Raw genomic sequence first — 25,557 nt, 5'->3', positions numbered from 1 at the left:
TGTAGAGCGAGGCCTGGAGCAAAGGCCTCTGAGAATAAAAGTGTCTTTAGGTATTTGTTATCCCGTTCTAGCTGGTATCACCTTGAGCGCACAACGCCTGCCTGCATTATGTAAACACCCCATTGATAAATCCTCCCCCACCTCCCTTAAGCTGTGTCAGACAGTTCTGAGCTGACGGATGGAGCTGGAACAGATGCTGCCATAAATACCCTTGTTTTGCTGTTTCGGATAGAATTTCTTTTGTAGAACACGGTGGGTGCTCTGGTTATCACTGAACTTGCACCTGTGCTGGAATTTATGACTCCTTTGTACACATCAAGATGCATTTTTTGAATGATTTTATAAAAAATACACAGAGGGTTGGATTCTGACGGCCCTTTCTCCTCCCAAGTGGGGGCATCCTTTACAAAGGGTTTCACTAATTCACCGACCTCTTATCAAGTTAAGAAGCTACAGAACGCAGAGGTGGTGAAAGTTTAGATCTTACGAGCACACAAACAGCAAATTCTCGCTATTTACTCCCTGTAGGCTCCAAACTCGCACGACAGTTGCTGCTCTTCAGCCTGGTGTGAAAAGCTCACCCAGCTCTGCCGCCAATGGCCACAGTCACAAGGCTCATGGACCAGGTTTGCAACCCTCGTGTGCTTGGGACAATATCATGATAATACAAGCACTTTTTAAAAATCCTTTTTTAATTTTAAAATAAAATGTAGGTAACAACTTACAGATAGTCTGGGGGGGAGCAAGGACTCCAGATTCCTGACAAGGAGCAGAGGGGGAAAGCCAAGCTGGACTGGACTTTGAGAAGAGAGTTGTAGCAACAAGCACAGCAGCATGGTTTAGGTTATAGTCAAGTTCTATTCGGCAGCAGCCAATAAATGCTGGATCTGTCACCATTCACACAACAGCTCATTGATGTTTTCACCTGGAAAGATAATTTCCATTTTTAATATATTATTTTGCTCATACCTGAAATATCAGAGATGGAAACATTTTGTGGTATACGTCTTAAACAAGTTCAAGATTGTTTTAAGCAAACAAGCCTCATTTTATATTTGCTTTATCTAAAGATGTAAACTGTATTCTGTTACGCTGTTACCTCTGATCCACGTCCTGTAGCGGGGCAGAGAATGGGATAAACCACCCACGGAACAGGCTCCGTCACCGCGGGCTGAGGGAGCGCGGGCTGCCCCGGCCCGTGGGCTGAAGGAATCTTTCCAGGTTTCCTTTTCTGCTGTTTATTTTGGTTCAAAGGACTTGGTTCTCATCCACCTGCAGACAACGTGGCTGCCTGAAAAAAACCTCTTTTCACATTCCATACCTTTTTAATCATGACGATATTGATCCTTAAGATGAACACGGCAGAGGTGGTGAATCAGTTCAGTACAACTGCTCCATGAGCCCATGTACCCTTGGCTAAGATTCAATGGACGCAACCACAAAGATCCACTCTAAACTGACCCAATGTTTTCCACAGGAGTTATTCTAACCCCAGCAAACGTGTTTCATTATAACTAATCTCTTGATTAGAAGCAAAATCTCTGGTTCCTCTGAGGAGACGTGAGCAACCTAAACAAAGACGCGATCCTTCAGCTCAAAGCCAACAATTTAACCAGCTAAACTTACTTTAAAAGAACAGGATGATGCAGAGACTCACTCTCCTCATCAGAAAACCTTCTCGAGACCACCGAGAAGCACAGCACCCCGTCAGCAACATGGTTTAGGTTTGGGTTTCCTTGCCACCCATTTACCACCCAAGGAACGAGCTTTCTTCCCACCACAATTTTCACATATTGAACCAGTTTGAATCTTTCAATCTGTTAGAACTGGAGGTTTTGAAGATGATTATTCCAAATAAGTTTAAAGGCTTCAGCGCAGGAACCAGAGCGATCTCTCTTCCTCAGCCGTTCAAGCCTGCCTTGATTACTTTGATGTAACAACACTTGAAAGCTCCTATTCTTTGAAACTAATTTAAACACATTGAATTGTTGAAAGATTAAAAACCGCAGTCAGCTAATTACACTCACTCTCATCTCTTATTCAGCAAATGAATCACTTTTCATTACCACTTAGCTGAAGTACATGAATTTCTGCCTAATTAGAAATGTTGTAGATGGAGCATTAGCAAGGCTGGAGCGGGTCAGGATATCTTGCCTGCTTCATTTTTAATTCCTAACAGTAGAGCCAGATAGGAAAGGCTTCAGATAAGAAGTCATTAAACAATTTTAAATTATTTATAAAAATTACTTTGCCCAAATTATAATTATTTTTTTTCCCAAATGCTCTCATAAATGTCAAATGGAATGAAAGGAAAAGCAGCCCAACATTGATTTTAATGAACATTTTAATGTTATGTATAACAGAACATTATGAATACAATGGAAACAAAGTTTTATCAATTTAATAATAAAAAAGAAATTCAACATAAGAAAAGGGAGGCAATAAATTTCATACCTATAGTATAGTGCTTATTCTTACCCATATTCCCAGCTTGTGAATATAACATCTTTGTATTCCAGATTCTAGAACCATGATTCATGTGAACTCAAATGCAGAATTACAGAAGGAAAACCAAAAACTCCCCAAACCATAATTCATTCTTTTGTTTTCAGTAAATCAGTAAAATCTTCGACCGCTACAGGTTTCCTTTATTAATATATATATATTTTACTCCTCTATTGGATTCCACAGCTGCTAATGCCATATTTACACAAAAGAATCACCAAATGTTGTAGAAAAGCTAAGATCCAATGGTGTTGGATTAGGTAGGGTTAGAGGTTTACATAAGTGTCATTCGCCCTGTTATTTTTTGTAACGACGCAGAAAATAAATACTACTTTTTGCGTTTTGCCTGCTGCCAATGCCCTAAAGCAGTGGATCCCAATGCCCTAAACCAGCGGCTCCGTTGGGATGCTGGTGGTCCAAAGGATGCAAAGTGCCACTGTAAAAGAACTGCAAGAAAGTGCATTTTCTGGAGTTTTCTGAAAGGAAACCTTCCAGCAGTCTTGGCTAAAGCTCCTCCCAGACCTGCACTGGATAGCAGTACTAACAGAAGCATGATAGGACCCCAAAAATCTGCTGATCACCAAATTGCCAAGAGAGGGTTTTTACAATAAAAATTTGGGTAATAGAGCAGTGTGGCTGGAACATTAGCAAAAGTTATATACATTCCAGGTCCCTTTGAATTAGCCATAATCACATATGTAAGCCATTTTTGGACAAAAATATATATTCTTATAAAAAACTGATCATAGTACTTGAGTGACTTCAATTGTGGACTCGGTGGTAGCAAAAGGAATGATCCAATTATGACCAAGTGATCAGGGAGCGGGGAAAAGAAAGTCAAGCTCTTCAAGAAAACAAAAGTATAAAATTAGATTCAAACATTTCTACCCAGCTCCCATTCCAGTCTTCCATCAAGTCTCCAAGTTAAAATTGGTGGTTCTACATAGGAAAGGTTTTTTGGAAGGTCTCAATACAAATTATTTTGCAAAATCATCTAACACATTCCTTAGAAGAACCTTTCGCCTCTCCGGAATTCGAACACGAGTTATTTTAACACTTAGAAAATAGCTTTTGGTTCTTTATGTAGACACTTTGATAGAGAAAAAACAAAAAGTATTGATCAGTGTTTTCCATCCCTTCCCCAGCTCTATTTGTGCAGCTAAAAATCCTTCATTCAGTCTGCCCATTTATTTTATTTTAATTTCATTTTATTTATTTTTTGTTTACAATCATTATTTGCTAAAATTGGCAAAATTTGCAAAGGCATCTTGCTTGGGTTGTATAGTCCCAGGAGTCAGGGGGGTCATAGAGATATTGGGTACCCCCATTCCTATCATGCCCACCAAACCCATTCCTGTTGCCGGCATTCCCGTGTTCACGTTTATTCCCATCACTCCCTGTTTCAGCATGGGCGAGGGGACCATGGGCGCCATCCCCATCGTACCCAACATCACATTGGGCATTCCCACCCCCAACGGGCTTGTCTGGGGTCGAACAGGCGTCATGTTGGGCTGAGGGTTGAGGTTGACGGCTGCGAAGTTTTGAGTCATGACATTCACGGGTTGTTGCATATCTGCCAAAAAGAGGATGCAAAAACCATTAGTCGCAACCTGATGCTGAAGGTGTATTTAAGAAATTACGTGGTAACTGCTGTGAACAAAGATATGATGGCCCAAAATGTGGCTATTTCACATGTTTCTCTGTTCTCTGTGTGAAGGCTCAGAAAACTTTGATAAAACTTTGAAATAGCATTTTTAACAATACATGCTTTTATGTATATTCTAGAGAAATCCAGGAGATTAGGAAGCCTAAAAATCAAGATACAGCAGCTCTCCAGTAAACATATGTACGGACACAAGCCTCCTTGCACATTGGTCTCCATTTAGAAAATCCCACTTGTGTCAGAACCATCACAGTAGCATAAGAAATAATGACAAAACGTAGGAAAACAGTAACTGACAGAATACTCCATCTCAAGGACAACCTACTAAATACAACCAGGGCTCAGTGTTGTGCAAAACAGCGCAATAAGAACTTACTCTGTTGCTGCATCATGGTATTAAGTGATGGCTGCTGGGGTTTGGAAGGCTGCATCCCAGGCACTAAATTGTCCAAACTGATATTTACACTGGGATCTGACCAAGTTGAGGGTAGAGTTTTGCCTGCGTTCTTCTGCACCACCTCTGTGCTTGCATTGTAAAGGGGATTAGGCTTCGGCATCGTAGTGTTCACATTTTGCAGAGGCTAAAAAAGAAAAGTTTGTTGGTATCTACTTCAAACAATTGATCAATAAGCATCAGGACTAAACAGCAAGCATGATTTTTTCCACAGAATACAATAAAAAGCCAATGAGATCTTAGCCACGAATCAGCTCTTCCAAAGCAGTGTTGCCATGTGCTGTTATGCCACTAGAACAGCTTAAAAGAGCATTTTGTAAGCACTAATATCAAGCTTTCATTGAACAGGTAGAATGACAGCGTTCACCTGCAGTCAAGTTTTGAACTCAAACACTGATTTCTTTTCCTCTGAAAATCAAGCTGGCCTGTTCTGGTTTCCAAAACCACTCCCCACTGAAGAACAGATCAGTCCCCACCTCCATCTACTTGAGGCTGGAAACCTGTAAGATTCTGTGCAGGACGGCTTCAAGGTTTAAAATATTCTCAACCTCGTTTTCCCCAACAAAGCAGCAACACTCCACAAAATGATGAAGATCACCTCAGGGAGGACCAGCTTATAAAAAGAGGCTTTTCAAGAACTTTTGACACCTTTTTTATTTTTAGGAGGCTATGCAAACATTTTCAGACAATAATTTCTTACAAAATGCTGGTCACAATATTGGAGTGACGAGATAGACGCTCCAGGAGGGGAATGGATTAATTCTCAAAATGGTGATTAAGGAGAAAGCAAAAGATTAATTGAGGAAGGTCATCGGCCAGCTGTACAAATAGCAGCATACCTGTGACCTCGACATGGGTAAACTGATGCCCACGGCATTGAAGTTCATCATAGCGAAATTCATACTTTGTGAAGCAGTCATGGTTGTCTGAGAGGGACCCATCAAATCAAAAAGATCAGTAGAATCTGAAGCAGTTGGAGGCTGGCCAGATGATGGCTGCGAGCTATTGAAGAGCTCCATAGATGGCTGCTGTGCCGTGCTGCTGAAGAGGTCTCCAGCTGAAGCGCTGGGACAAGGAGAAGCTTGGTTGAAGGCACTCCAGTCACCAAAGTCTCCATTTCCACTTGTTGCTGCACCTGAAGAAAAGGCAACAGTGCGGGAGGAAGGAAGACAAGAGAAAAGAAAGGCAGAAGAGTTAGAGAAAGGCACTGAACAAATGCCATATTCCACGAACTGAAACAAATGAGAGCTGATCTGTGTCCGTCCACATTAACATCTGCAGGTAGAACCTCCATCTGGACATCACTCCCCCTCATGAATATTCCAACAATTTTAACAAGGTAGCAAAGGGAATACGAAACACCCATGCACAGAAACAAGAAGGATGTTTGATAACATCACCTGTGGATGCGAGAGGAGTAGGGACAGGTTTTCTTTCGCAGAAATACGACCAAAAGATCACTTAGGGGGAGATTGGAGACTCCAGTCAAAACACCACCCAGAACTTTGATAATATTTATCAAGTTTTTATCTCAGTTATCTGGTGTTTTCTGAGAGAACAGTTGTCAGGAATGAACCACTTGATAAAGCAAATACTGTCATGATAAAAACAAACACAACTACTTCAAAAATTGTTTATATACAACTAGTAGCTCTTGTATAAAACAACGCTGATGGGAATAAAAACCAGAACTTTGAAAGCGGGTTGCCAGGGAATTCTTGTTTGAGGTGATAAGGAATAATTTCTTCCCATCCCACAAAGTGCTCAAGTGAAACACATTAAGCTCTCTACATCTGAATGCTGTGACTTGAAGCTGAAACTCAATCTTGGATCTAACAATTCCCTCAGCAGAAGCTTTGCTGAAATCTTAGTTGATCACTTAAACTTTGTTTAATTTCAATATACCAGGTTTTTTGCAACAAGCACTTAAGTGAAAACACAAGTTACAGTGCTCTCTGTATCTTATGGTGAAGAGCCAAACAGTATGAGCTGTTTGTAGACAACTGCAAGGGCGGCTATTTCAGGATCATAAATGTCCAGAGACACAAACCAGTGAACTGAGAATGTGTCAAAACCTTAGAGCCGAATGGGAGGAGATGTTATCTCCCTTAAAAACCACATTTTCTTCTATTAAAGTGTTACTTCGCAGGAGTGATAGGGGAAGAAATGCTTACAAAAACATCTACAGGAGATGCTAAAAATATAGCAACACCATTTAAATAGCTCTCGTTACACAGTGAATCTCGTTCCAAGTTTGGGCCATCACACAGAGCAGATTTTGAGTATGTCACTGACAGACTTCTGGTACTGCAGCTACAAGCAATGTCACTGCCATATGCAATGAACTCTGAGTTCCAGAGAGCAGTGAAGTCATGCCTTCAGTTTATTTAGATGAGCAAATGAAAACTCAAACACGTAAAGCTGGAGTACATGAATCCAGTGCCAGTTTCCAGTTCCATGTAAATATTCATCAACAACCACCTTCAACCTTCAGTCGTCTTTGTCTTTAACAATACATTGGAATTTAAAGAATAGTAGGAGAATAAACCTGTTCACAAAATCCAAGTATTGCCAACAACATCAGTGCATGAAGTGGACAAATATTCATTAGCTTAGGGCCTTACTAGAACATTTGCTTTGATCTCCCTCACAAAGAAGGGCTCTACTAGAATGTTTCAATTAGTATTACATATTAAATATTAAAACCTACTTTAAATATTCCTGATAGATAAGTAAATGCTGAGTGTGCTCCTTCTGTGTTCAGACCTGTGCACTAGGCGCCAATAATGGAAGTGGGGGTAAAAGGGATAAGGTTTTGCCCCTTCAGTAGAACTTCAAAGATGATTAATCAAAAAGGAAAAGATTTCTAGAGGGGCTTACGCTGTTCAGGAATGATTAATCATTTCACAGGACTCCTTGTCCCTTGCATAATGGTGATTGGAGTAGATTAATCATGTTAATGCAGATAAAGGATTGTATCAATTTAGACTGTATTAACACACAAATTATTTGCATAGTAGGCGGCTTTGTGCTTGCAAAACAACTTTGTTTTGACTAAGAAAGCCTGTTTAAAAAAACCCAAACATCAGAGCAGTTCTTTCTGGCCAAGCAGATTAAAGGTGTATTAACTAATCCATGCCCTGCACAGTTTTCCCAACACAGCAACATAAAGGAAGAGATCTAAACATGCTGAATCAAGCTGGCTCGCAGGCAGGTTTGCTGATCAACCTCTTTACTGTTCTTCTCTTATTCTTGACTAAATCCCACCCCCTTGGTGTGAACCCGCAGTCACCAACAGCACTGCTGCCCAGATCAACTGGCCAAGAGGCAGCCAGGAGCTCCCTCCACTCCACGGCTGTTTGCAGCACTGGCCTGTCTGGCTCCCAAAAACTCTCCAACAGAAGGAAGCCAATCGCTTCAGGGAGCTTCCCAGTACCTGTTTTTTTCAGTCCAATTTTAAGGGAAATGTTTTCCAGACAGTGGCCATGTCTACATTACAGCTTGTGCGTTTGCAGGCAAAACGACTGTGTGTGCACCGGCCAGCCGTGCGGACACCCGACAGCTCAGAACCACACGCCACGCAGCCAGGGCAAACCAGAGCGCTGTCCCAACAAGTGCTGCTAAAATCCTGCTCTTGTGATGGGCAGGGACTTGTTTGTGCCTGACTGAAGTAAGATCTGGGTATCTTTTATTTAACATGCTTCTCTGAAAAGGGAAAGAGACCGTAACAAATTGTTATTTAGCCAAGCTGAAATAAAGCATTGGTCAGTTTCATCCCACAAATGCGTATGTGCAACTTTAACAGCCATCAGTGAGGTTGTGCTGTGTGTGGAAGACACAGCTTGGCTAAATTCCTCTCCAGCATATGAGCCGTCCACTAGTAACCCAGACACCACTGGAAGCTTTGGAAAGAGCCTGTCTCAGGCTCCCCTCATTATGCCATACCAAAGCAGCTCATATTTTTTTTTCTTAATAATTAATACCTACCCATATCTGAAAAGCCTGAAAACTGTTAGTGGAAATATTAGAAAAATAAATGCTTTTTATTGCAAATAAAATACTTGATTAACCTTACATGAAACACTGGGAAGACTATAGTGATTAATAATCTGAATGGTCCTATTGCTACAGCCAATTTTCCAATCATTCTGGAAACACAAATACTGTCTTCCTGAAGCATTCATCACAGTAGAACTCCAATTAAAACTGCTCCTTGCCCACCACTGCAAAAGCGGGACACACTGGGCTCTTTTTTCCATTGTTGGGTGAGTGTTCTTCAGCCAGCGTTTGGACCCACACTTACTTCAGGTTTTACTCTTCCTCTCCAGAAGTCGCATCTGATTTCAGTGCATTTCAGAATTAGACTTGAAGCTATGCTTTGAGTCTTATTATGTGCTTATATTACTAGATGAACAGGGATATATTTGTAATTCCTACTAACATTTTTCTGAAATAAAGCCCATGAAAAGTTTCAGGTTGGATGAGACGTGCTGTGCTGGATTGTAGAGACCTTCCTTACTCAATATAGCACTTGTGGTCCAGTTACATAAATCCAGTTTGCTCTGGAAAGGGAAGTGATTTTAAATAATGCCATGCGGTGTCTCTTCCCTTAACCAGCATTTCAATCTGTAAATTAATCCTACCTTGTGATGGCGGGAAACTTGCTGAAGCAGCAGCTGAACTAAAATCAGCAAATCCTCCAAACGGGTCAGTTGATCCACCTAGAAACAGAAGGAGCCAAATGCTGTTAGAGGGTTGTGCAAAGATCCACTGCAACAACCGCACGCGGGCTGATGAAGGTAAGCTGTTCTGTGCCGGACATTGTTTTTCCCGTTCACCATCATACTGTAATTACACCAGCCTGAGCAACAATCAACTGGATTACTTCCAACTGTCTTGCAGAGCTTGCAATTGTGTTTTCCTAGGGAAGGACTAAAAGACTCAAGACTTTGCTATCTCTAAAAGGTTAACAAGGTTTTTACTAGTGAGAGATGCTACTAGTTTGGCAGCTTGTAAAATTAAAGCTTTGGAAGTATTACATATAAAAGCTGAACATTCTTATTGTAAAAAAAAAAAAGTTGATTTATTATGCTTACTGTGAAAAATTACACGTTCCCTTATATGTGGTTTTTGTGTTACTTAAAGCATGAATGATTCTGCAATGATCTTGAACTGGGATTTCAAGGACAGAGCTTGATTTTTTGTTAATTTTTTTATAAGTTTGCTTCTTTTCTACCGCAGGAACATTAAGTTTTCCAACCAGACGTTTGCATACAGCACATGAATTATTAACAGCTGAATACAGCATAGTAACGAATTTTCACTAAAAAAAAGTACAGCCAAGATGTAAAACCAGAAAGATTCAAGAACCATACTGGAAAACTGCTTTTTTAAATAAAATAAACAGTTTACAAAAAGGAAATAATCAAATTATCCTTGCTATTGCTTTTAAGTAGATATTGCACTGACCTGAGGAAGCTAAGACATTGACCTTATTTGTTTGTCCTCAAAGATTTCACCTCCAAGCAGTCCCACCCTTAAAAGGAGCTGCGGCAGTTCAATTATTTTGCTTTTAGTGTTATGCGTACATTATATAGGTTACATCACAGCTGCTTCGCCTGCAGTGCTTAGAAACCAGCCAGGTGGGACTGGAACAGCTGTGCTGCACTCAAACACCACCAGGGACAGCTTCCAACATCTGGTGCCATTTCTGAATTGTCTTATCGCTGCAAGACATTCTGCCCCATCTGCTGCTCTCAACTGGGTTAATTAAACTAGAACCATCTCCTTTTTAATAAATGGCTAGCAGTAATAAAAGGAACCATTCCCTTCCTGATACATGTGTACTTGTATTTCTTTTTAATGTTATTTTACTGTAGATGTTGCCAGGAAGGCGACTGTTCTTCCAAGGGGAAATGTCTTTTGCTGAGCATGCAGCATATGATATAAAACACGAGAAGGGAACATGAGGATGGTCTCTTTGAATTTTCAAAAATACAGCACTACCTGAATCCTTTTACCACCTTTTCAAGAGGGAGAAGATTTCACACAAAGTGAAGAAATTTCTTCAACACAAGTTCTGAAGTGATCTAATAAGCACCTTACATATGTTTATGTACAAGTTTTATACTGACTGCAACCAGAGAAGGAAAAAGGGTAAGATAAGCCAGTGAAATATCAAGCTGAAAACTGTTCTGATCATGTTTATTCTGCCCACTGCAAAGCACATTTTCAAATGATTGTTTTTCATCTTGTGTCCTTACAGAGTTCAGAACAGGTTAATGGCTTGAGGATTTATATGCAGAATGAGCAACACAGATGACACACGCTCGACCATATCCTCAAAAAAAAAGAATCAATGCTCTCATGCTACACCTCTTATCCCTGGGCTGTTCCAAGTATCTAGGGATTAATTTAATCTTAAAAACAGAACTAGGTTTCAACCTGAAATAACCCCTTAACATTTTCAGTCAACTTTTCCTCTACCTCTATTGTCTGTTTTTAAATGAAACATCAAGTTCCAGCAAAAGCTGAATGCGGTAACTCTCTAAAGAAAGGTATCACAAGCTAAGATTAAAGACACTCATGGCCAGTAACATCAAAAAGATGTTTCCAGCAGGTCTCACCACAGATTCAACGCCTTCTCAAACATATTGTCACTTCATGGCAACCGGCTGCCCCCCTCACATACAAGCTGTGTTGCTTATGTGACGTGCCACCCCCCAAGCCCCACCAACCGTCCTCCTGCATCTGAAAACACAAAGATAAGCAAATGTTGAGTTCCGTGAATTCACAAGTTCCCTGTTGGCTCCTTCACAGCACAGACCAAAGGCCACGTTTGACCCTGTCCCCATGTCCTGACACTGGGAATGTCCCCACACCCTGTGCTGGGGGAGCAGCGGGCAGAACAAGTGACCTGTATGGGAAGGACAGCGCTGATCTGCTCAACGTGAGCTGTCCTCAAACGAACCCTTTCCATCTGCCTGCCCAGGTCAGCAAAGAGGTTATTGAGCAGCAGCAGCTGGTAATACGCCTCTTCTCAACACCATTTCTAAACGCTGCTTTGGAAAAAGAAGAAAAAAAGGCAAAAAGAAGAAAGGCTTGCTACAGCAAAGAGCCAAACTGAGGAAAGATTCAAATACACTGTAACGTGGAAGCTGCCATAGTTCCCTTCGAAATACAGGAAGGCTCAAGTTGAAGTGGAAATATACGCTGTGATTTTATTTTTATACATAAAAATAAAACCATCCACATCTGTATATAAATAAAACCAAAAAAGGCTCTAATCTCTCTTCCCATAAGAACTGGATAGGAGATGTTTCAGTGTCGATTCGGGGTAGTGGTTCTGATGCAGGACCGTAAAATTCCACAGGAACTGTGCTAATGCCGATGTACAACGAGCACCTTTGTATATGAAGTTAACAAAATAACGTGAAATAAGTTGTTCCTAAAATGTGGGGGCATTTGTGCCTAAAAGAACAGATGCATGAAATTATTTATTTCTTAACCATTAGGAATTAACACCTATTTCAGAACAGACATACAAACTTACCTACTTTCCCAAAAAATTAAAGAGCATGAAGTTTTAAAGATGTACCCAAAATAAGAAAGAGAAGACTCAGATCTCTCATGCTAAATTACCATGAAAATTTCCCTCCTATTAACTACTTACACAGGTTATTACCGGTAGCCCAGTGATGAAAGGAACTGTGTGGTGGACAGTACTTATTAGATATTATAATAACAATACCTAGTGTGACATATTACAGGGGTTCCCGCTATAAGTGGCACAATCTCGGGCAGAGGTAAGAGTAGATTTTACACATGCACGAATGCGTTCACTTTGTCACACACGTGTGCTTTCAGCCACTGAACTGCCTTTTTTTGTGGCGCAGTCTCTGTGATTTTACACTGTCTTTAAAACAAAGACTGGAGCTGAGTATCTGTTGGCCCGAAGATACACACATACATATCTACAAATAACGTCAATGTGATCCCATATACAGTAACAGAAGTTGGTTGTTTATAATGGAGAGAGGTTACATGGGAAGTTTCTATCTACGAAAATGCACATTCTTGAATTTTACTTGCTATTCAAAGTGATCCTTAAGCAAAAATTCTGCCCACAAACTCTCCATCAGTCCACAAGTGCCTGGAAGTCCTTTTCCTATTCCATGTTAGTGCCAAGCTAAAATGAGGTAAAGAAACAAGTTTGCCATATGCTTTAGATGAAAGCTTATATGAAGACCATGTAGGTGCCTGGCCTTTGAATAGCACTATAAGAAATGCTCGAATGTGAATGGATTGCACTTGCTTTTAGAGTTAATTATGAATAACTGCATTACAAACACGGCTTCTGACAGACTGATCTGGCAGTTAATCTTTGTGCTGCTAACATTTATTAGTCCCATGCAATCGCACATAGAGTACATTGTTACAAAAGGTTCCAGACAGCTCCAAAGTTTTTCAGTATTCATTTCTCATTTTATCTGTTACATCTAAGTAATATCAAACAAGCTTATCCTCAGAATTGGTTCGAAGTATACACTAAGAAAATCAAACCAAAATATACCTACCTGTTGGGACTGGCTGGCTGGCTCCATCGAACAAGAGGTCAACCAGGTCGTTAGATGACTTGCTGCCAGAGGGTACAGAAGCCTGAAGAATAAATTACACAACAGATCTCATGATGCAACCACTCATCCTACACGACTTTAAGTAGTCTGGGTTTTCTGGAGGGCTTTTTTGGATTGTTTTCTTTTGCTTTGGAGCGATGGCATATTTATCTTTGAAGTCAACAATCACTGGAACCTGGCTAAATTTAAAATCTAATACTGGCTCCGTTTTTTTAGGATAACTGATGAACTTGATAACTTTTCAATAAGTGTGCAGGTTCAGAGAATCCTTCACACTTCAGGCCTAGATCTTCGTTTTGCTTTCCGGAAGAAAGTAAAACGTAGTAATGAATATATTTTAAAAATTCTACATCTTAAAGCAATCACGCAATTAATTATAATTAAACTGTTCCACAACCTTTGAAAACCCCAACTAAACATTTTTGAAGTTCCTTGAAGGCTGCTTAACAAAAATTGTACTGTAAAGTGTCTCAGAGATCAGAAGAAAAGAGTTTCCAACGTCATGTTTTACTGTCTCACCTTTGCAGGCTGGGCAGTGTGAGCAGCAGCATTCTGGTCCGGACTTGCTTTGTCCCCTGTATAATGTGCTGCTGCTCCCAAGTCAATGGTTTTTGAAGGATTTGCTGTGCGTTTGTGTCTGGTGGTGGTGGTAGTTTCTGTAGCTTGTGTAATATGAATGTGTTTCGTTGTCACAGTCTCCTCTTCATCTTTAAATTCGGCTTTGGGAGATTTACCTCGTCTTGATTTTTCCTCGTCGCTGTCACTAGAAAAACAAAAGCAATAGAGTATAATTTGTGATGGACTCCTCAGTTACTCGAGTGGATATCTGGCTTAACCCACAAGAGTTTTGGTTACTGTAGCTCCTTATAGCAATGGTTCGTAATAAAAATACTGCTTCTTCCTCCATTTGCGAAATTTTACCCTTACGTAATATATCTACCTAACACAGCATTGCACCCATTGTACAAACGCGATGAAGAAAAGCAAGTTATTTTGTGAAACATCAACTGCAAGTCCACGGCAGAGGATAATAGGAAATCGGTGTTTAAATCCAGCACATTTAATTACCCTCTGACAGGAACTCCCCCACACGTTATGTAACACGTCAGCAAGAGCAAGCTCAGTTGGCAGCTCTGCTCAGTGCTTACGCCAAGAGGCAGAAAGCAGTGAACCAAATACAGGTACTACCTTTCAGCTTTCAGGAACTCCATTCCTATTTCATCTCATTTCCCTTTCCACATAAACAGGCTTTTACATTCTTTAAAAGGTTTGTGGAAAAAGAATGTTTACGGAATTATACAATGCAAGGATACCATTCAATTTCTATCAGAGAACACACATTTATTCCTACAATGTAAAAGAACAAAAGTGTCACTGTTTTAGGCAGAAACTTTTTAGATGTCACTGCATAATATCTGTTTAATTTGTTTACATTTTCCACTTTTATATTTTAAGTATTTCACGAACAAGCCAATTGCCCCCACCAGTCACACTGCCTGTTACCATCAAGATAAGATTTGTACGTAACTGTGAAAATTGCTACAGAGAAAGCTTAAATACATTGAAACGTATTTTGAAATAGTAATTCCCTTAGCAACGTGGTTGAAAGTGGAAGGTTTTTATATTTTAATAATGCATTAGAATACTAAAACCGCAAAATTTAAGAAAGGCTGTCCCTTTGTCAATGGGAATATGCCAGTAAGCACAATATACTCTGACAGGGCAGCCTTTGTTCTCTGTTAACAACAGTGGGCTGTGTGTGTCATTTCCTCTGTGCACATCACCTGCTCACGGCTGGGGATGGCTCCATCCATTAACATCAGCGAATATGAACGCTCACTCCTTTTAAACTTTTTGTTTTTAAAAGAAAAATAACCTAGTGGCCGGTCAACTCAGCAACTACCGGCATTTGTGAGAACCAGCCTTACAGAGACAAGCGAACTCCAACGGCACCACGTACCATCATCCTTTCAAGGCACTTCAACCCTGTCTTACAACAACAGGTCAACTGGTCCAGCCTTGGTTTCTGCCGACAGGCTTCCTGCACACGCAAACACCCCAGGGACCGCTACCCATGTTTTCATTTGTGACATCGGGATTTTAACACAAGCCCCCAGAGAAGCCTGATCTGCACATGAGCACAGCCCACGTGGCACATCCACCCTAAAAGTCTCAGAAGATCATGGATGAAATTGCCTTTTAGAGGCATGTTGAAGTGTCGAAGACCAGGACAATCGCAACTATGGCTCAGGCTCTTCAAAATGGCTGCAAAATATTTCTTGTCATCACTACAGAGCCCATCCAGTCCATATACATGGTCTGCGGGTTAAGTGATTGGTAACCATCGTGGTCTGGTCAAGGGAGCCACTGCTACAGAACTGGTATAGACCCACCCCACTAATATAAGAATGAAAAAGAGTAGGTCTTTGGTGATCTACAGCAAAATAAACGTCTAAAAGCTCTTTAGAAAAGAAGTTAAACATATATGCCAGAAAGCAGGACAAATATTACAATATTCCATTTTCTATGACAATCTGCACTGCTTCCAAACTGTCTCAGGAGATCTGTTTTTATTTTTCTTTAATGGTCACATTAACAAAAAAGGAGAAATATTACAAATTAATGTTCCCATTAAGTGTGTTTACTGTGCTTGGAAGAGTAAAATTGCAGCGCTTCATCTGAGAATTGCCGAATGAACTTAAAAACAAAAGTTATAGCTAGCATTGTACCAAATGACTAAAACAAACCCCAAACTTCTGCAAAGGAAGTACATGGTTCCAACTTCCAGAAGACAAAGTATGGATATATGCTCTTTTTCTTTGCCTTAATTTTTTTCTGGTGTGTTCGGGTTTTTTCTGAACATTCTTTAAGACAATTTAAAAAGTTTACTGGTACTTTACCTGCATTATACCCTACTACAAAAAGAATCCTTTACATATACAGGAGTTGCCTTTTAGCACGGCTGTTGCACCCTTGTGTAGGTGTACTACAGGTTTTGCTTCCTTTCTATTCTCCTACCTGCATCAACCTTTCTGAATACTGGAGAAAGAAGGCTTGACAGAGTTTTAAGAATTCTTATGAAAAAAGAGTCGCGTTTCAGAATAACCTCTGTATATCTACAGCTCATTTAGGAAACAGAACTTCAGCATCTGAGGCCAGACTCAGGGCAGCAATTGGTTTATTCGCTTAAGCCAAGTTCTAACAAGCACTATGAAAGAACAACAGCAGTTTGCCCACCCCATGGGGTATTGTTTCTGGTCATCTCTACTTCCAAGGGGATATATTACTGGATAAAAAGAATCCAATTCCCCAACAGCAGTACTCAGATTTTCTTTCTAAAGAAGAAGAAAAAGGCAGATGAGGCTTCTCCAGAGTCAGTTGTGTGAGCTGCGGCTTCACTGGAATCTACTGCCAGCTCCAGCCACCTACATCACAGCTTCAACTCTTCTTGGTGAATTCAAGCATTTCTTTTTTGATTCTATGCAAACTACAAGTTTTGCAAGTAGACTCACAAATCCAGAAGTTTGGTGTGGATATTGGAGATAAAGACGGTGTCAGCCAAATTCCATTAATCACGGTAAAGATGCGTAAGTCACATTTATTCTTTGTGCTTCAAGACCTTTATTGGATTCTACAGTAGTGAAGTAGTACTGATTTATAAAGCTATTAAGATAGAAACAATAGAACATACAACATCGGATTTGCCAGCTGAGCAAGTATCACCATTTAGTCACTTTTCCAGGGGAAATAGCAACTTAATTCAATGTTGTTACATAGTAGCAGGCCACAAATAAACTAGTAAATTTTTGCAGGCTTCTTCTGTGTAAAGACACAGAAATGCATGAAGCATTTACAATGTTATGCTGTTGTGAGCTTAAGTCACATGATAATTAAAATTTAATGTTTCTTTCAGTTTCAATGTTTAACTTCCCACAAAACATTGTATTTTGTTGATACAGCATGAATTATAAGGTTTGTATTTGCGGTATCCTTAAGTATAAATAGACAGATATTCTATAACCTTGAGTTCGGTCGTCTTAGATCTTTTGATGCCTTCTGCAGAAAGAAACCCCCTTTCTTTCAACACTGATGAAATCCCTCCCATGTTCCCTAATCACCATGGCAAGAGAAGCCAAAAGGAAATTTCAGGCTGGTAGCAACGCAAGAGAAGCCACGAAGCCACGCTCTGCAACCTGGATTCCTCCTTACGGCAGGATAACCTGCAACTACCAAATTGTTTTTTGCTCATGTTATGTCCCCCAAAATCCTACTTTTATTTCAAGACCTGAGTTTGTTTCTTTCACAAATTTTAGAGAAGAGTATCACACCTGGCATTTAGCAAAAAACACAAGAAACAAAGGACAAGGGTTACAAGAGCAAAATGAAAATGAAAAATGTAGTATTAGCCAAAGAAAATGACCCGTGTAACTTGGGGTAGAGACGTACAGTGAACAAGAACTCAAAATAAGTTGCTTTTTATAAAGATTAAAGTGCAGAAAGGACTGTCTAATACACTGGAAGGTGCAAGACTTTACACCGGCACAAGCAAGAGACCAGGAGCCATTTGGAAAGAAAGCAAAGGAGATAAGATTAAAAACATGTTTACTGTACATCCTCTACATGGCGTGCGGACAAGCGAGCTTCACAGACTGCGTGTGACAAGCTGCTTTTGAAAGGTAAGTACAGAAAAGCACACGGCAATGCACCATTGTTTCATCTGAAATTGTTTACTTTTCTTCTGATCCCTTCTCTTTGTGGTCTATTGATAGTAAGTTCTGAGACGGAACCCTGATGAGTGCAAAGAACACCATGTTTATGATTTATTAATGCCCTAGCAAGAAGTCCAACCTGCCTTTTCCTCCGAAATACTACCATTATTTTTATTTCTGTGCAAAATTGCTTGAGTTTTGTAATATATGCGTGTTTGCATGTGTATTTCTATACACATATATACAAAAATGTGTGACTGCATCTGAAGACATTCCTGTAAAATTAATCAAATCTCAGCGCAAATTTGAATTTTGTATCCCAAAAGGGAATGATTTCAATATACCTGAGTACTTTCTCTATAACCTTTTCAGATTCTGTTAAGTACAAATCTGATCTCCAGCTAATAAAATTCAATGCACCTGTTGAACTGTGATGTATGTAAAGGTCTTTCTGCAGGCAAAGTAGGGCAGGTTTTCTTCCTTACTGAAAAAAATGTAACAGCCAGATGTAAAATACAAGTTTCTTGAGAATGTTCAACTGAAACCGCTGTTTTAATAAGTGACCTGCAGTCTGTTCTTCCTGAGATCAACTCATGGAAGAACCAACATGTCAAGGTAGGTCTAAGTAATTTTACATCATCTTCTTCAGCACTTCAGCATTCGGAGTAACTGTAGCATTAAACGGCAGCCTCCAGTACACTGGCGCAAGGAAGAGCACTGAATTGCTGAGAAAAAGACAAGTTTAGGAAATTTCAGCCCAATTCCCTGCTTTGCCAGCAGGTATCTAAGCTATGGGCAGTAATGGGAGGCAGCCAAGAGCAGTTACCCGTTGACAGAGCTATATTATTCCCCAAGGCCAGGAAGAGCTGCATAACAAGTCCAGGAAACAAATAATGAACCCAAAATGCTTCCATACAGACAAAAAGAATGGCAGAGTATTGTAACTAATGATTAGAAACGTCAAAGAGCTTCAAAATAGCAATTTCACAGAATAAATTAATGTTAAAACTCCAGTACCTGCATCTTTCTGGAGAGTCTTCTCTATCTTTCCTTCGGAACTTGCTGATGGTATCGTCGATCGTGCTCCCGATTTTGTCACTTAGCTCACCTAACTTATCGCTGAATGGAAAAGCTGGTTTTTTATCCCATTCTTCATCCCATTTTGACTTGGGCTCAGGATCGTATCTTTCACCTGTGTAAAAGCATCAAGATGAGAAATACTAAAGATAACCGGGAAAAAAATAAATGCCTGCGGTCTTTTTGGAATGTCTCTCAAGCCCCCCTGCCTTCTATACAAAAACTTTACAAGTTTTCAAAGCAAACTGAAAGCTCCCACAGTGCTGAATCAACACCATTACAGCAAGGCACAGCAGGTAACCCAAATCATTAAGTGGCAGGAATGCAGATCCAAAGACTTTTGTTTGTGACAGCGACACAATTTTAATGCACATCAGGCCAGTGTTGGACTCTGCTGAAGAAGCACAAGGGGCACAATCAACCCTGGCTGCATAAGCAGCTTATCAGAAACGGGACGTGCTGGTTTTGTAGCAGTCACTTAATGCATCAACTTCCACTCTTGGCCAAGCTGTGTGCTCAGAGGTAAAGTGATGGGTTTTGAATAGGCTGACATCCATGAACACATAAAAGCATAGTTGCAGAATACCGAAAGACATAAGTGTGCAATGCATGACTAAAAATCCTTTTAAAGAGATGTAAGAACATGCAGGGAAGCAACTCACCTTTCCAGCAGCCATTGAGTACCCTGAACATCTTTACTAAACGCTACTATCAAGCAATCAAAACCATCTTTCCTTCTAAAACAAGTATTCAAGACTACCATACTGGCATCTCAGCTTACAAACCGCTGAGAGTTCTACTTCAAATAAGTATGTTTGCTGTACAATCTCAATAAGAAAGTTTAAAAAGCTTAAGCCTGGGCTTATTTATACACACCCAGCCAACCTGAATTTAATTTAAAAGAAAAAAAACAACACTTAATTTGAACAAAGACTTAACTATTGGAAGCAAAGCACACTTTCCTAACTTATACCGTGCTCTTATATCAGACCTTATGCTGAAAATACAGGTAGATAAAACAACCCAATATAACTCAGTTTCTAGACAACACTTTTAGACAAATATTTTCAATTTCGGGCCACCACACACAAAACTACCTTTTTTGTATTATTGAAATGTGTGAAACACCCAATTTTTATTTCAGCTGAGCAAAACTGAGCAGCAGAAAGGAAGAATGGTGAAAAGTTCATTACTTCAAGTTACGTACAAACTACATTGTAGCTCAGGTCATGTTCTAGATATATTACATTCAGCCGTTTTAATAAAAATAAACTGATGGACTCCAGTACTACAAGGTTCAAAATTGGAGTTGTATCTGTCCAATAACACCATTTATCACAGGTTATATTTCCTTATTGAAGAGGTAAGTGCCAAGTCTCCAATGATATTTGTTTAGGTCCGTGAAGTGCAGACAAACTTTTTCAAAGTAGAGAACGTGGTAGAAATCAATGAGGCAGTATGCTCAGTGACATCTTTATCCTTGGAAAAGGAGAAATTGCTAAGGAATGTACTACTGCTAAATTTTGCAGGAGAATAAAATGGCCTTATTCCAGTTTCTGCCAGGCTCTCAAACATCTTAACGTAGATTCCATTAGAAGGTTTCCTTGTGCGACAGCAATTTTAAAATAAATAAGAAAACCTGAGAGCTCGGTATTTCAGGACAAAAAGAACTAAGGAAAATACAAGTATTTTATACATAAGTAACGAGAATCTTTTAGATTAGAAGTGTGACCTGAGAGAAAGTTTGTTTTGTGCTGCTAGAAAGCTAGTGGCTTTTTTTCCCACTTTATTCAACAAATAAAGGGATAATTAAAAATCCTTCCCCATCAAAATGAAATACAAGACAAAGAAGATAGTCCTTTAAATTAAAAGGCTCAAATGAAAACTGAAGAGCATACGGAGAAAAAACTTCTCCCCAGCATCCAGGAGCAGATCACGACTCTGGAGAGAGCAAGTCAAAAAATAAGCTCAATGAAAGAACCACTCTGCATATGAAAAGGGAGAATAGAGGAACATGGAGAAGTAGTTTGTCAAAACCAGAGAGCAAATCACACAGTGAAGAGGGGTAAAAAAACCCATACAGAGCACCAGAGAAGAACAGGGTGAAGTTCAAGTCCTGCATAGTTGCTACTCAGACCTTACACCAAACCCTTCTCTCAAAGAAGTCACCAACTCTACCAAACCAGAGCCTTGTGTCATTGTGACTTTGGGACTCATCCCCTAATAAAAGCAGCCAAGGATTTACTCAGGCCAAAGAAAACATGGATAAACATCTCAAGAGCAACAGCTGGATCACGGACATGCTGGGACACATCAGACATAAATCCAGCTCGAGCTCGGATCCCTGCTGCACTCTGTGGCGGGACTGAGGAGCAGGGGAAGCTGCATGCTGGATGAGCAGAACCTCGTACGGGTTGTGTGCCTTTATCTAACTGGGATACCAGAGAACACTGCATCCTCTCTCTTTCTGGTGTTAACTACAACCTCTTCACTGGCTTCTGCAGTTCCCCAGGATTTAGGGATGAACACCGGTGCACCAAATTTCCAGCCCGCATATGGGTGTGCTGTGCAAGCTCAGCGTGTCTACACACAGCAAATTGGGTATGACCTCCGGGAGCCCTTCAAAGAGCACATGGGATCTACAGCACTAATCAAACCAGATTTTAAACACACACTAACCCAGACAGTAACAACTGTGTTGGAAAATGCCTGAAGTATAAGCACCATCACTTACAAGGTACTCCTATAATATCAGACATCAGAATCCGTACAGATAACCCACAGATATCTTTCAAGTGTCTGAAGAGTATTACTTGGGAAAACAAAAACGTCTAATGGTGTTACAATATCTACATTGTTCCACCCAAACAACCCAAATTAACCAACAGCTCTAAAGGAGGATGGCAGGAGTAGGTGTAGTAACTCTTGTGTTGTGGTGGGTAGAAAGTACCATTACTATTTTTTTGTAATACTAAGAAACCCTGACTTACAAGAGCATTTATTTATCTGCTTCTGCTATAGCACCATTCATTTCACAATGAGACTCTGCCTATGGATGAAAACTAGACAGCTAAGATTTGACTAAGTCAATGCATTAATGTCATTTGTATAAGCTTCTAGTTAGTTATTATCTAAAAAAGACTAACTTAATGATTTTTAAAGTAATTAATTTAAATTTCTATGTGGGGGAAAATGGGCAAGATTTCTTTTTTAATTTTATCACTGACAGTTAAAGAAATATGAGAAAAAAGCATCAAAAGGAGTATCTTAGAAATGCCTTAAATTGTGTTATCTAAGTGAAATGAAAAGTCGAGATTGTCAGTCCTTGATGAAGAAAGCATCATACTCACTGTATCTGAACCCTCCAACACTGTCCGAAGAAACCCCAATGTATTTGTCTTTGTTCTTCTTTGCTTTCTTCCTCTCTTCTCGAAGTCGATCATCATCTTGAGCAAACTCAACCATTTCTTTTACCTTCTGGCGTATGTTTATACCTTGGTCTTTGCCATTTTCATCTGTGTAGGTAATGCAGGATACAGACGATGGATGGAAGAGAGGGGGAAAAGATAAAATAAATTAGAGGGAGCAATACTGAATAAACTGATAAGAAAATCAGAACTATGACCACAGCAGTCAGATAAAGATCTCGAGGCCACTGAGGTCCACTGCATTTATTTAAAAATGACCAAGGATTTTATTTCAACACACATCTTGATCCTTTCATAATTTTCCCTGAATGGTGTATTTAGAAACACTCGACTGCTGCTGAAACACTGAAAACATTAATAAAGGTTGAGACAGAAATGATATTCTCCACTTGATCAATTTTAACCCTTTGATACATAAGCTCTTTTCCTCAGCCTTTACAGTAGTTTTTGCAAGTTTAATTGCAAGAACTCAGTCGTATCGCAAAACTGGATTTTGAGAAACCACTTTCTGTTGGGATGTACTACAAGCTAAACGTGCTCCTTTCCCAGCCTTTTTCACATTCAAAACACACACTGGCCTTGCTGCCTTTGCACTGTAAATATTATTTGGTGGGAGGAAAAAACCCCAGCTTCAAACAGATGTGTGTGTTTTGGAGCTCTAACCTTTTCTTCCCATATGATTAAAGCTATTCCTTTACGGACACCACAGGGGACCAGTCTCTAGTGCATATTTTAATATAAACCCGAACACTCATGTTGTGTTGGTTCTGTTGTTATTAGCCAGTCTTTTCTGCAAGTTCTTGTCTTCACTAATTAATACTCTAGGGCCCCACGTCTTGGATTCTGCACTCTTCACACAACTGGCAACAGTCACATTCTAATTAGACTGGGGAAGCTTCTAAGCTGGTTCAGGTGACTGACAACTCCAACTACTGTTTTAATTTGCTTATAAGATTTTTCTATTGCTCACCTACAAAGTGGTAATTTTCCAGGGATCGCAAATCATAAATGTGTTCTCTGGCACTTGTAACAACACGCTCTGATCCATTCCTTATGAGGTAAGCTAGGAGCAGCAAAGACTATAAAAATACAAAGCACCTTATGATTGCATGAACAAAAGCTCTTTTTAAATAAAAAAAAAAAAAGCAATAGAGAACCAAACCCTCCCCGCTCCCTAAATTAGTAAATAATAAGACTTTCCCCTTTTAAATAAATGCTTATGAGTTCATACCAAAAAACCCCATGTTTTCCCCACATGCACCTTCTGCTCTTTAGAATATCAACACTGTATTTGTCAAACTCTATTTTGTTTTTACTAAATCACAAGCAGCAACCTCCACCAGCTCCTGCTTATTCTACAAGACAGCAGTAACAATTAGAGACAAAGAGTTAACCCTGCTAAATGAAGCATTTTCTTTTCCCTCTTTTTGTTCACCATTTTCCAATGTTTTCCACTGAAAACTCACTCCTACACAAATTCAAGAAGCCTTCTGCAGGATGCAATGGAGACACAAAACTGCATTTCAGGACAATTTTAAGTAAGCGACAAAACAAATGAAGTTTAAATAGTAATTTAATTGCAATTTTTTATGTTTCTCCAAAGCAGTGCCTTTATCAACTAAAGCTGTCATTGTATTTCAACCTATCCAAACCCGATAAGCAATTCCAAGCAGTCTTTATAACATTAAGTAGCTATGTGTGATAGCATTAAATATTAATTTATATTGTACTTCAGGGAAAACAATTACTATGAATACAAAACATCAAGCACCTGTGAAAAGCACAAACCATGCCTTAGAATTAATTCTGTCTTGTTACAATCCCAGCATCAAGAAAAACAAAATATAAGCTGGTCTTAGACGTCAGTTCCAAAAAATGAGGTTATATTTGCATAATTCAGTGAACATCGAACATCACTTTAAGTGCAGCATGATATAATCTTAAGCAAAAAGTTTCTGTGCTGTGCTAATTAGACAAGAAAAATGCAAATGATTCAGTTATTTTTCCAAAACACATCTAGGACATAAAAGCCTCATATGATAAGATCTGCAAGACAATTTGGTCTACTCAAATTCTAACCTACCATTTTCAGAGATTTATGAGTTGGCAGAAAATTAAGATTAGTTTCCATTTTATTTCAGGTATTCTTGAATTCCTTCAAAAACCATTTTCCTGACAGCACAATAACTTGTCATCTACTTTTCACAGCGCACCACAACTACTCCTTTGGGTAAGTTCAAAACGTGAAAGCTACTCCACTACTTGTACATCGGCAAAATGTAATTGCTCTATTATATTTGTTAGGTAGCATCTTAGACACACTTCTAAAAACAGGAATTTTGTGGGGTTCTTTCATATACAGCATTTGAAAGACATCTTTGCCTTCAGTAACGGAATTATAAGGATATAGTTATGAAAAAAATATAGGCAGCTAGTGGAGTAAGTGATATAGCAGTATCTAAACAGGACCTACATCAGAACATTATACTGGCAACAAGCATTATGTCCTTCATAGACCAACACAAAGTATGGAACACATCCAGCTCGTATACATACACACCTTATAAACTCTCCTCCAGTTCTTCTTATTGTCTTTCAGCATTCGAGTCCAAAGCATGTTCATGAGTTCTGGAAACTGTTCATACATAAACGTAGCCCTAAAGAATTAAATAAAAGGAGGGAATAAATGTTATTCTCCACAGTTTGCCAGAAGAGCTTGTTAAATTCAGGGCTGACAGTAGATGGCAGGCTTGATCTAAGCCCATTCACATTACATGACATTATAAGGGAAAAAGCCATCCCTATTTCTTAATCTATAGAGTAATTTACATACCAGTACTTCAAAAGAAAAAAAAAAAAGTAATTCTAAAAATCTGAGGCAGTAAAAGAACCTCCTCTAATTTATAACAAAAATAATTATTTACATGAATACCCTAATAACCATTGCATCTAGTCAAACATACAACTTCCAAACTCATTTTAACAGGAAAACAGTTCCAGTGTTCTGTCACCCTTACTGAGAAGTTTCTTCTCAAATTTAAGTGGAACCTCCTGTGTTCCAGTTTGAACCCATGACCCCTTGTCC

General features: G+C 39.5%; 1 protein-coding gene across 1 annotated transcript in view; it reads right to left on the bottom strand.

Moving 5' to 3' along the window:
* Nucleotides 1-2,326: 2,326 nt before the first annotated feature.
* CLINT1 (clathrin interactor 1) overlaps nucleotides 2,327-25,557 on the bottom strand; it is a 48,568-nt gene continuing 25,337 nt past the window's right edge. Inside the window, exons 3-12 of the mRNA XM_065029677.1 lie at nucleotides 25,033-25,129; nucleotides 23,443-23,551; nucleotides 22,395-22,559; nucleotides 18,985-19,159; nucleotides 13,778-14,021; nucleotides 13,199-13,280; nucleotides 9,266-9,343; nucleotides 5,462-5,757; nucleotides 4,545-4,749; nucleotides 2,327-4,078 (exon numbers count right to left, since the gene is read on the bottom strand). Of these exons, the coding sequence (XP_064885749.1) occupies nucleotides 3,738-4,078; nucleotides 4,545-4,749; nucleotides 5,462-5,757; nucleotides 9,266-9,343; nucleotides 13,199-13,280; nucleotides 13,778-14,021; nucleotides 18,985-19,159; nucleotides 22,395-22,559; nucleotides 23,443-23,551; nucleotides 25,033-25,129 (1,792 nt within the window). The 3' untranslated portion in view covers nucleotides 2,327-3,737. The remainder of the gene's footprint in view (nucleotides 4,079-4,544; nucleotides 4,750-5,461; nucleotides 5,758-9,265; nucleotides 9,344-13,198; nucleotides 13,281-13,777; nucleotides 14,022-18,984; nucleotides 19,160-22,394; nucleotides 22,560-23,442; nucleotides 23,552-25,032; nucleotides 25,130-25,557) is intronic.

This window comes from Columba livia, chromosome 14 (genome assembly GCF_036013475.1).
Source record: "Columba livia isolate bColLiv1 breed racing homer chromosome 14, bColLiv1.pat.W.v2, whole genome shotgun sequence".
Lineage (NCBI taxonomy): Eukaryota > Metazoa > Chordata > Aves > Columbiformes > Columbidae > Columba > Columba livia.
Note: the sequence above shows the minus strand (reverse complement) of the source record. Positions and strands in the feature narration are given on the sequence as shown.